The 12,916-nt window shown below is 37.2% G+C and overlaps 1 protein-coding gene across 4 annotated transcripts in view; it reads right to left on the bottom strand.

Annotated features, from left to right (window-relative positions):
* The window catches only part of TDRD5 (tudor domain containing 5), an 82,229-nt gene that overhangs the window by 35,481 nt on the left and 33,832 nt on the right, over positions 1-12,916 (bottom strand). For all 4 annotated transcript variants that reach the window (XM_037021069.2, XM_037021070.2, XM_037021071.2 and 1 more), the window contains exons 7-9: positions 3,729-3,882; positions 1,588-1,796; positions 294-514 (exon numbers count right to left, since the gene is read on the bottom strand). In XM_037021069.2, the coding sequence (XP_036876964.2) occupies positions 294-514; positions 1,588-1,796; positions 3,729-3,882 (584 nt within the window). The remainder of the gene's footprint in view (positions 1-293; positions 515-1,587; positions 1,797-3,728; positions 3,883-12,916) is intronic.

The raw sequence follows: 12,916 nt of genomic DNA, 5'->3' as shown, positions 1-12,916 counted from the left end.
CTATCTTCTTTTAAGACACATATTGAGGATATTTGCAAAAATGTAAGACAATGCCACTCTGATTTCCAGAAAATATTTTTCATAAGTACGTTATTTATACTCATACAAATGAATTAATCATTATTTTTAAACAAAAAATACTTGTAAATGTTAGTTTCAATTTTTAGATGATAAATTTAAACAAAAGCTCCTTTGGGTTCTTATTTTTTAAGAGCTCTGAGACCAAAATGTTTGAGAACTACTGGTTTAGGATGATACATGAAAAAAATACATTGAAAACAACAGACTCCTACCGCATTTCAATCATCATGTCTTCAAGTAACTCTGATGAATCCCTGCTATAGATTCGGATGTAGAATTGACTGGGAGAGATGATATACTCCACAAAGACCCCCACGAGGGTACTGGTATCTAATGGTGGCAGTCTGAATAATTTCTTGTCCCATACAGCATCTGGTGCGATATCATGATTTGCCATTGCCAGATTGTGCTGTGATTTGTTAATTTCTACTTGCTACAAGTTAAAAAAGAAATTAAAGAAATCACTATAAATCTTTGGGTGACATTTCAAACTCTATGACAACATTTCTCAAAGTATATTTCATAAGTCACCTCTATCAGAATCAACTGACAAATTATAAAAATAAAAATTTTTAGGCTTTAGCCCAGACATTCAGAATATCTGTAAGAGGGGCCCACAATTCAAAAAATTTCCTAGGTGATCCTTACCTACATTAAATATGAAAACTACTGCCTTATGAAATTAGACAAAGAGCTTTAAGTATGGCATATTATACAACTTCCTTATACAAAATTGAAAACATGGTACTTCAAATATTCAGGATGAACTAAGATACTCATCCTACTCAACCCCATCATCAAAGGGAACTTTATGAAGAGTGGATTAAATTTCAGACTAGTCTTCCAATCAAAACAGAATTTTTCAAACATCCTAATTTTAAAAAATATTATTTTCCTTTAGTCTTTCCTAGTGTCCTCCATAAAATATAGCAGGTTCTCCAAACATGTTTTCTTCCATGAAAGAACCACCTACAGAGAACAGAAGGGAAGAAGAGTAAGCGGTTAATTCCTTGACAACAACAAAATGACTAATAGGAAATGAAAACACAAAAACGGAGAATTGTGCATAGGGATGTGATGAAGGGGGGAAAAAGCATCCTACAATTAAAGATGGGTGCAGGGGCAATTTGCAGCTGCTGCTGAGCACACAGCTAAAACAAAGCTTCTCAATGCTTCCCTCTAATGACCTCAAGGGTTTTCAAGCCTACATTTTGAAAAACCTGGGCAGACAATCAGCAATGTCATTTTGAGAGAACTGTCAAATCTTCAAAGCCATCTGAAACTTTAAAATCAGACTTACGGGAAAACCTAGTTACATGAAAGATTGAAAACCAGAATAAATGATGCATAAGGTGACTTCAAAACAAACCTCTGGTCTCTTCCAGGAAATCATATATTTAGAAATAATGCTGTTCTAAAACAGAATTTTGGTTTAAAGAAACATTCATTCTGTTGCTTTCCATAATACTGAATCTCCAGTGCGAAAAGTCTTTAAATCTTACTCACCAACTGTAAAGGCTTTACCACCAAATTAGGCTTCTTGAAAATCTTCTGCTCTGGCTCTTCATGGTTTTTCAAAGGGCAATCCCATGTGGTCTCCTCTACGGCAGCTGCAGACAGTGAATTTCTAGGGGGACTGGAGACACAAGCTTTGTCTTCTATGTCTTTATCTGATTGAATTAAGCATGAATTTCTGACTGATGAAACAGCTCCATCTGAAATGACCAATAGAGTCATTGTATAGCTATAAAAATAATTTGTGTTATTGCTACTAAGCATATTCTATGTGCCAGTCACTGAGCAAATGATGATAAATGAGAGATATGAACCTTTCTTTGTAGACCTTTCAGTATCGAGAGATATAAGGGAAATTCAAGATGGGAACCAATCTTAAATTATTTATGTTGGCAGGAAGGATAAGTCTGGTATGGTTTCTTAAACTTTGGTCAAAGATTTTTATTTTTCAACATCCTGATTTTAATTTATTTCTTGTTCAACTTTAGCAATGAACATTAATTGTTGCTTAATATATGTATATGTGATTACTTTACATTCTATAATACAATGCCTTAATTTTAGGGAATTTCCAAATGAATCATATATTTTATCCAAATTTACATGTTTATAAAGAGGCGAGCACATTGAAGCAGACCCCAGGTAGACATAAAACCACAGTGGCTCCTAAAGAAAAATAAGTGCACAAAGATGCAGATACAAGAGTATCACTATATTTTTTATAGTGATAAAAAAATGGATACACTCTACATGTCCATCAAAAGCAGACTGGTTAAATTATAATATGCTCACATAGAACAATTACACATAGTTAAAAGGGATTAAATAAACTTTATATTCTGATACAGAAAAACATCCATAATATATGAAGTATAAAAAGCAAGGACTTATACTGTATTTACATACTACTATGTTGTGGAAGAAAATTATAAATATAATAAATAACCATATTATACAAAAGTCCAGAAAAAGACCCATTAAAACTATTATCACTAGTTACCACCTCTGCATTGTTGTAATTGTTTAAAAAGGCTAATACTCCTTTGATCATTTAAAAAAAATCTAGCTATGTTTACATATACATTGAAAAAAGTCTAGAAGGCTACATAAAAATTCTAACAGCACTGTTTGGGGAGTAAAATGATGAGAAATGCTCACTTTCTACTCATCTGCGCTATGTGAATTTTTTAGAGTGAACATGAGTTATATTAATAATCAGAAAACCAACAAAGATGCATTACATTTTGGAAAAAAATAGGTGTCACAACCACTTGTAGAAGCTTATAAAAATACAAGTACTATATTGTACTATATAGTGTGGCAAGGCATTACCATTGAGGGAAGAGTAACAAGTACATGGGATCTCTCTCTAATTAGTTCTTAATAATTGCATGAGAATCTACAATAATGTCAATAAAAATTTCAAAAGAAAAAAAAAACAAAGCCAAAAAGAAAACAAAAACAAAAACAAAAATGAAGTGCCTTGATTGCAATATGGTATCTTAGGAGTAGATTCAGAAACAGGAGAACAACTGTGAGAAAACTGATAAAATCAAAATAAAATCTGTAGTTAATAGTAATGTACCAATGTTAACTTCTTAGTTTTGATAAGTGTATCATGGTAACATAAGATGCTAATATTAGGGGAAACTGAATGAAGGGCATATGGGGACTCTGTATTATCTTTGCAGCTTTTCCGTAAACCTAAATTATCCCCAAATAAAAAGTTTATTTAAGAAAAATACAAATGCTGGATTCCAATGCATGCCCATTCATTCCAAATCTCTGTGCATTTCTAAAAAGCTTTTGATGCACAACCAGAATTAAGAACCACTGAACTATTTAGTATTTCCCCATCAGATCACCATTTCAGAAAACTGATTTCTTCAGAATCATCCAAAACTCTGGACAATAAAGAAAATAAATACTAAAAATTCAGATAGTCTTTATTTATAATACAGGTTGGCCTTATTACAAGTATCACCAGAAAGAAAAACATTTTCAAAGCTATGTGATCTGTTTGGTTGATGTGATCACAACAAACAAAATTATATAATCAATCCTTTTTATCCCCCACTGTCCATACAGGACAATTACAAATCAGGTTTGCATGATACTGTGACTCAACCCACCGGATGGTGTAGGCTTCATATCAACATCAAATACCAGTAAGTCCTGTTCTCCTTCCCTGATCTCAACATGGAGAATGTCACTAAGGGCGCCAACAAGTTCTGTCACATCTAAGAAGCCCAATTTTTTTGGTGAAAGTTGCTCTTTAAAAATAACCTGTCACACATACACACACAAAAACAGAGATAACACAAAACCATGTTAGATAACGGGACTATAATGTAGATAGATGCCTTTGGATGGTTTTTTAATTTGGACTTAGCCAAACTTAATTTGTAATTGGGTCAAGAAACTCAGGTTATTATAGTAAAGGCCTGCTTGCATACAATTATAATACAAACTAAGAAACCTATAATCCCTCACCATAAAAGTTCTAGGCCAACCTCAAGTTCCTTCTAGAGGACATGGTAAATTGAGTGACAATTAAGGAACATTTTACCTCTCATTTTTAACGATGTCTGATTATAAAGCAAAAGTCATAAAAAGAAAAAAAGGGAATGCACAAAATATAGAAATAATGATAAAACTGTTGATACTTCTGAGTTTTCAGAGAAAGACAGTATTCACCACTTTCAACATGCAATAAAGTAATACTAATATATTTCTTTAACTATTATTTCACACTACAATGGGATAAATAAGCAGATGTCAGTGTATTTCCTACAGCATATTATTTGATTTTTCTTGCCTTGGAAAAGAAGAAAAATTACACCAAATATAAATAGCAGAGTATATAGAATAGATACTAAAACATGTTTGCTTTAAACTGCACGGTGAATTGGTAAGTTTGCCCTTGTTCATAAGACCTCCCATTAACATGTTCAAATTCTTAAACTTTTGTCTCCCTAACCAATGGACAGTAGTTGAGGTAGTAATTCTTGCTGTTTCTCTAACTAGGTGTTAGTAAAGAAATCCTTGCTCTGACTTTATCACCTTGGAAGAGATGCACAGGAGCACAGAAGGCAGATACTCAAAAAGGACTGAGAACTGAGAAAGGGTGGGACCCCTGCAGTGCACACCGTGTTGTTGGTATGATGCTCTGAGGCCCAACCCAATTCTTATGACTTCTCCCAGGACACCTGAAAAATGGCGGCCCGGCACCAGTCAAGTCATGGTTTTAAAGGATCATTAGTATCACATCTATAGCTGATCAGAATATCCCAAGAGAGAAAGATTGGTAGAGGACAGGGGAAGGGTGGTACTGAATCAGAATTGGTAGCTCTACTTATTTCTTTATACATTATTTATTATGGCTTCTTTTCCTTTTATGTCCATTAGTCTCTTTAAAGGTTTCTTCACCGTCTCTGTAAATGCCTAGTACTATGAATTTGCAATTCAGGTGAACACAGACTAGGTCAGGAAGGATCTTGTTAAAATGTAAGTTGTTAATTTTTTGAGTAAGTAAGTGATTTTCAGAGGTTTCAAAAAAGTATACAGCAAAAACTAAGTCTCCACCCACTCTGATCCCTCAGTAGCTCAGATCACCTCCCTGGAGGTAACCATTATTACCAGTTTCTTGTGCAACTTTACAGAAATTGTCAGAACTTGGATGTGCATCATTCTTCAACATAATAGATTACATCCACTGTATACATTTTGCTTTTAGTTAATATAGAGATAATTCTGTGCCAGCACACAAAATAGAGAGTTTTGCTTTGTGATCCTACATGAGAATCAGTTTCTTTTAGTAAGTTTCTTTAGTCCACTGCTGGATCTGTCAGATACATTTTCTTATGCTTTGTGCTTTACAAACTCCCAACCATAAGCAAGGAAAGTAATTGTGTATCTCTACTCCCACTCTCCTTACCTCTCTTCCATCTCCAACCCAATTACAGTTATATTATCTTTTCCTTAAGAGTTTATATTTATGCCATCAAATAAATGTACACATCCTATTACTTGACTTCATTTGCTCGCCGAGAGGATTTTACAGAAGATAGACTCACAGTGCAAGCACTTTACTTCCTGCAAATTAGTAGCTGGATCCAGAGACTTGATCAGACTCATGCTCTGTCCCTTTGACAAGACTGTAAGTGATGCTGTGTTCTAAAAGTGGCATTAATATCTGGTTGTCTCTTTTTTGGTGTTATTAGGAGTTATTTTAGGTCAATACCTTAGATCAACTATTTTATTAAGGGTTTTAACATAGTGACAAACTACTTCCATCAATTCTTTGTTGTTGTTTAGTTAGAACATTTTACAGAGACATGATCCCCTTAATCTGCTATTCGATTACCCAGTCCTTCTGGTTCATTTAGGAAAGCCAGGGTAAGTGACTGGCTTTCTATTTACCGTTTTTTAAGAAAATGAATTGGTTCTCTATCATCCTCCATAATGACCAATTCGTTTTTAAGGTGTTATGAGCTCACAGAATTAAACATATTTGGTGAGCTTCAAACCACAGCAGTTACTATTCTTACTGAAACCTGAAAAACTCTGCAAGTGGACTGCTGAGCCCTCCTGAGGTGAACCTAGTCTGTAATAGCTTCCTTGATAGTCTGAAGAGAAGTTCCAGGCTCAGTTTACACAATTAGAATATCCTTATGCACATAATTAAAATTATGCCATGATTACTCCCAGGTATCCCATAATTATTAATATGCTCTATACCACATATGCAACAGTCTCAGAATGACAACACTAATATTACCATTTACTAATATTAACTAATAAAAGCCACTAAAAGTATTTGTCTATATTCACCTTCTCTTCCATTTTGTGTAATTGTCCTTTATGTACGTTGTCAGAGTAGACAGCCATTATATGCTATATTCTAGCCCTCATTTGGTCTTAGTTTTATAAGTGGTGCTCACTGTCAGTTCTTTTGTACACATTGCTCTTGTGATTTTGGTTATCTGTAGTTCATTCTCAAATAGACTCCCTGAGAAGGGCTCATGGGAACAATAGTTCTTAAATCCTTGCATGGTAATAATAGCTTCTCTGGTCTAAAGTCAATTTTGCTGGCTATAAAATCCTTTGCTCACATTTCCTTTTCCTGAGTATATATGAAATATATTACTTCCTTTTCTTCCAGCATAAAACATTGCTGTGAAAATGTCTATAACCTAATTTGTCTCCCTTATGAGTCATTTGCTCTTTTTGCTTTGGAAGCCCAATGGATTGCTTTTTTTTAAGTCCAATAATTTGGTGGTGTTGGTCACTTTGCACTGATATTCTCAGGTATGCAGTGTTCTTTCAATATACAGTTTCAACTCCTCAATTTCATTTACCTGAATTGTAGTTTTCCGTATGTGTTGTTTATTATTCATATGATGGCTCTTCTTTGCCTATTTTCAAGATACATTACTTTCTCTTGAATCTTTATTTTACCTTGTTCATTTTTTTCTAGTACTTTCTTATGAAAAATTTCAAATACAGAAAAAGGTGAAAGACTTGGACAGTAAACATCAACTACCTAGATTATATAATTATTAGTATTCTGCTATATTTGCTTTATTGTCTGTCCATCCACCAAACCATATTATCTTTGTTATACATTTCAAAGTGACCTGCAGATATCAGTACCCTTCATCCCAAAATACATAAGCATGCACATAACTTAGTTCAATATCTGTTCCTTCTTTTAAAGGTAAAACTTACACAGAGTGAGAGGAGGAAAAGATGGCAGTGTGAGTGGTGTAGTGGAAATCTCCCAAAACCACATATATTTTGAAAATACAGCAAATACAACTATTCCTAAAAGAGTGACCAGAAGTAAGAGTACACCAGCCAGTCTACATCTGGGAGAAGTCAACATTTCACAGAAAAGGGTAAAGTATAAAGCCTGACCTGGTGGGAACCAAGCACTCCCCCGACCCCAGCTCACCGGCAGGGGGAAAAGAATCAGAGCGGAGAGGGAGTGGAAGCACAGGGCTACCAAGTAACCAGTCCTAGATATCTGTGCCGAGAGCACAGACCCACAATGCATGGTGCTCTGGATATTAGAGGAGCTGAAAGCAAAGTCTGAGACTAAGACTGCGAACAGGGTCCCACAAACAGCTGCCCTGGTACAAAAGAAAAGCAGGCACTTTAAAAGTCTTGAAGAGTCAAGAGTTTAACAGGTGGACAAAACCGTCCTGGCACACTCAGCCCAGCAGGCTGGGAACTTTTAAGGAACTTCAGGCACCCTATCCCCCTGGTTGGCAATGCAGTCCTGAGGACCCTCACCATGATGAGCAGCCTGCCGTTCCTTCCTCCACGCCAGCACATGCACGCAAACCAGCTGTCTGCACCATTGCTGCACACCAGCCGGAGGGAACCCTGCCTAAAGCAACTACACAGCTTAACCCAGGGGCTGCTCCCTAGGCGTGGTTGACTGGCACAGACAGCAGAGATGGGCGCAGAGACTGGGAAGCACAAAAGGCCTTTTTTTCTCATGGCAGAACACATGCCACTGGCCTGCAACCTCTGCCAATGCCCTAGGCCATCCCAAGGGCTAGACCCGTGCATGGCAGTTTAGGGGATTGACCCAGAGGCTGCTCCCTGTGTGTGGTTAACTGGCACAGACAGTGGAGAGAGACACAGCGACCAGCAAGCAGGAAGGGCCTCTGTCCTCCCAGCTGATACACGTGCTGCCAGCAACCACTCTCATTGCTCCAGGACAATGAAAAGGCAGAAGAACCTTGGTCAATCCAAAATCCCTCAAACACCAGAAAGAGGGCTCAGTGAGACTGAAATCATCAATCTTCCTGAAAAAGAATTCAAAATAAAAGTCATAAGCATGCTGATGGAGCTACAGAAAAATATTCAAGAGCTAAGGGATGAATTCAGGAGGGAGATAAAAGAAATGAAACAAACAATGGAGGGATTTAAAAGCAGATTAGATGAGGTGGGGGAGACTCTTAATGGAATAGAAATCAGAGAACAGGAATACAGAGAAGCTGAGACACAGAGAGAAAAGAGGATCTCTAGGAATGAAAGAATATTAAGAGAACTGTGTGACCAATCCAAACGGAGCAATATTCACATTATAGGAGTACAAGAAGAAGAAGAAGAAGAAGAAGAAGAAGAAGAGAGAAAAAGGGATAGAAACTGTCTTTGAAGAAATAATTGCTAAAAACTTCCCCAGTCTGGGGAAGGAAATAGTCTCTCAGGCCATGGAAGTCCACAGATCTCTGAAAAAGGAAACAACACCTACATATAATAATTAAAATGGCAAAGATCAAAGACAATGACAGAGTATTCAAAGCAGCCAGAGTGAGATAAAAGATCACCTGAAAAGGAAAACTCATCAGGCTATCATCAGACTTCTCAGCAGAAACCTTACAGGCCAGAAGGGAGTGGCATGATATATTCAATGCAATGAAACAGAAGTGCCTCAAACCAAGAATACTCTTTCTAGCAAGATTATCATTTAAATTTGAAGGAGGGATTAAACAATTCCCAGATAAGCAAAAGTTGAGGGCATTTACCTCCTACAAACCATCTCTACAGTGTATTTTAAAGGGACTGCTCTAGTTGAAGTATGCCTAGGGCTAAATAGCTGTCACCAGAGAAAATAAAACCACAGCAAAGGAAGTAGAACAACTAAATACTAACCAAAAGCAAAATTAAGTCACCTACCCACAAAGTCAGTCAAGGGATACACAAAGAGTACAGAATAAAACACTTAACATATAAAGAGAGGAGGAGGAAGAAAAAGATGGGAGAGAAAAAAGAATCATCATACTGTGTTTATAACAGCATAATAAGTGAGTTAAGGTAGATGGTTAGATAGTAAAGAAGCTGCCCTTGAACCATTGGTAACCACGGATCCAAAGCCTGCAACATCAATAAGTACATATCTATTGATAATTACCCTAAATGTAAATGGACTGAATGCACCAATCAAAGAACACAGAATTCCAGAATGGATAAAAAAGCAAGACCCATCTATATGCTGCCTACAAGAGACTCACTTCAAACCCAGTCATACACACACTGAAAATAAAGGAATGGGAAAAAGATATTTCATACCAACAATAGGGAGAAAAAGGCAGGTGTTACAGTACTTGTATCAGACAAAATAGACTTCAAAACAAAGAAATCAACAAGAGACAAACAGACATTACATAATGATGAAGGGGTCAATCCAACAAGAAGATACAACCATTATAAATATCTATGCACCCAACACAGGAGCACCTACATATGTGAAACAAATATTAACAGAACTAAAAGGGGAAACAGAATGTAATACATTCATTCCAGGAGACTTTAACACTTCACTCACTCAAAGGACAGATCAACCAGACAGAAAATAAGTAATGAGACAGAGGCACTGAACAACACATTAGAACAGATGGACCTAACAGACATCTACAGAACTCTACACCCAAAAGCAGCAGAATACACATTGTTCTCAAGTGCACATGGACCACTTTCAAGAATAAATCATATACTAGGCCACAAAAAGAGCCTTGGTAAATTCAAAAATATTGAAATTGTACCGACCAGCTTCTCAGACCAAAAAGGTATGAAACTAGAAACAAATTATGAAAAGAAAATGAAGAATACCACAAACAACATGCTCCTAAATAACCAATGGATCGATAACTAAATGAAAACAGAGATCAAGCAATATATGGAGACAAATGACAACAATAATTCAACACTGCAAAATCTGTGGGACACAGCCAAGGCCGTGCTAAGAGGCAAGTATATTGCAATATAGGCCTACTTTAGGAAAGAAGAACAATCCCATGTGAACAGTCTAAACTCACAATTAACAAAACTTGGAAAAAAAACACAAATGAGGCCCAAAGTCAGTAGAAGGAGGGACATAATAAAGATTAGAGCAGAAATAAAAAAATCGAGAGGAATAAAACAATAGAAAGAATCAATGAAAGCAAGAGCTGGTTCTTTGAGAAAATAAACAAAATACATAAACCCCCTAGCCAGAATTATCAAGACAAGAGAGTCTATACACATGAACACAACTAGAAATGAGAAAGGAAAAATCACTATGGACAACACAGAAACACAAAGAATGACTAGAGAATACTATGAAAAATTATATGCTAACATACTGGATAACCTAGAAGAAATGGAAGACTTTCTAGAAAAATACAACCTTCCAAGACTGACCCAGAAACAGAAAATCTGAACAGACCAATTACCAGCAATGAAACTGAACTACAATAAAAAAAACTACGTAAGAACAAAACACCTGGACCAGATAGCTTCACCACTGAATTTAATCAAACATTTAGTGAAGACCTAATACCCATCCCTCCTTAAAGTTTTCCAAAAAGTAAAAGAGGAGGGAATACTTCAAAACTCATTCTATGAAGTGAGCATCACTCTAATATGAAAACCAGGCAAACACACCATGAAAAAAAAGAATATTACAGACCAATATCCCTGATGAACATAGATGCAAAAATATTTAACAAAATATTAGCAAACCCAATTTAAAAATACACCAAAAAGATCATCCACCATAATCAAGTAGGATTTATTCCAGGGATGCAAGGATGGTACAATATTTAAAAATCTGATTGGATTAAAGATGGTGGCATGAGAGGAGAGACAGAGGCTTCCTCCTAAAACTGGATACAAATAGAAAATTTAATTGGTGCAACTAATACTGAGAGAGCAACAGAAAAGAGGTCAGCATCAGACTGCACACACCTGGAGAAAAGAGCAGACCTCAGCAAACAGGGTAACGTACCGGAGCTGTGGCTCCATGGGACCCGAGCCCCTCCCCCAACCCAGCTCACCGGCGGGAGGAAGAGAAATGGAGCAGGGAGGGAGTGGAAGGCTTGGGACTGCTGAATACCTAGCTCTGGAGATCTGTGCTGGGAGCACAAACCTACATTTCATGGTGCTTTCATGAGACTCGCATGACTACTGGGTTGGAAAGTTAATACAGGCAGAGTTCCTGGGGAGACTGAGATTCCGGCCACTTGTGGAAAGCAGGGATCCATATCCGGCTGCTCTGGGACAAAAACTTATACCTGAGTGCCCAGCCCACTGGCTCAGGCAACAGAGACAGGCACAGCAGCCGGGAGGCGGGGAACAGCTCTTTCCCCCCCACCCCAGGCACCAGTACCGCTCCCCTGCAACCCCAGACATTGCTTCAGGGGCTGAGCAGCTCCAGAATAGAGCTTTTGGACACTAGAGGGCACCATATACAAATATGAAACACCAACAGAACCTTGTCCAGAGTAAAATTGTTAATACAGCTCCCGAGAAAGATTTAAATGATATGGACCCCGTGACTCTTCATGAAAGGGAGTTCAAAATAAAAATCATCAACATTCTAATGGAGGTACGGAAAGACATGCAAGAACTCAGGAATGAATTCAGGTCAGAGATCCAATTGTTGATGAACACGATGGAGGGTATTAAAACCAGGTTGGATAAGGTGGAGGAGACAATAAACGAAATAGAAACTAGAGAAGAGGAATACAAAGAAGCTGAGGACCAGAGAGAAAAAAGGATCTCTAAAAATGAAAGAATATTGAGAGAACTGTGTGACCAATCCAAGTGGAACAATATTTGCATTATAGGGATAACAGAAGAAGGAGAGAGAGAGAAAGCGATAGAAAATGTCTTTGAGGAGGTAGTTGCTGAAAACTTCCACAATCTGGGGAAGGAGAGCGTCTCTCAGGCCATGGAGATCCACAGATCTCCCAACACAAGGGACCCAAGGAAGACAACACCAAGACATATAGTAATTAAAATGGAAAAGATCAAGGATAAGGACAGACTGTTAAAAGCAGCCAGAGGCAGAAATAAGATCACATACAAAGGAAAGGCCATCAGGCTAACATCAGACTTCTCAGCAGAAACCTTACAGGCCAGAAGGGAGTGACATGATGTATTTAATGCCATGAAGCAGAAAGGCCTGGAACCAAGATTACTTTATCTGGCAAGATTATCATTTAAATTTAAAGGAGGGATTAAACAATTTCCAGATAAGCAAAAGCTGAGAGAGTTTACTTCCCACAAACCATCTCTGCAGTCTATTTTGGAGGGACTGCTATAGATGGAAGTGTTCCTAGGGTTGGATAGCTGTCACCAGACCTAGTAAAACTACGGTAGGGAGGATGGAGCAGCTGATTGTGAGGCAAATGTAAAATTAAATTGACTATCCCCAAAGTCAATCAAGGTATACACAAAAAGTACAGAATTTGATACCTAATATAAAAAGAATGAAGGAGGAAGAAAAAGGAGGAGAAATAGAAAAGAACCCTGTGTTTATAAC

Source organism: Manis javanica, chromosome 11 (genome assembly GCF_040802235.1).
Source record: "Manis javanica isolate MJ-LG chromosome 11, MJ_LKY, whole genome shotgun sequence".
In the NCBI taxonomy this organism is placed as follows: Eukaryota; Metazoa; Chordata; class Mammalia; order Pholidota; family Manidae; genus Manis; species Manis javanica.
This window is presented reverse-complemented; position numbering and strand designations above follow the sequence as displayed.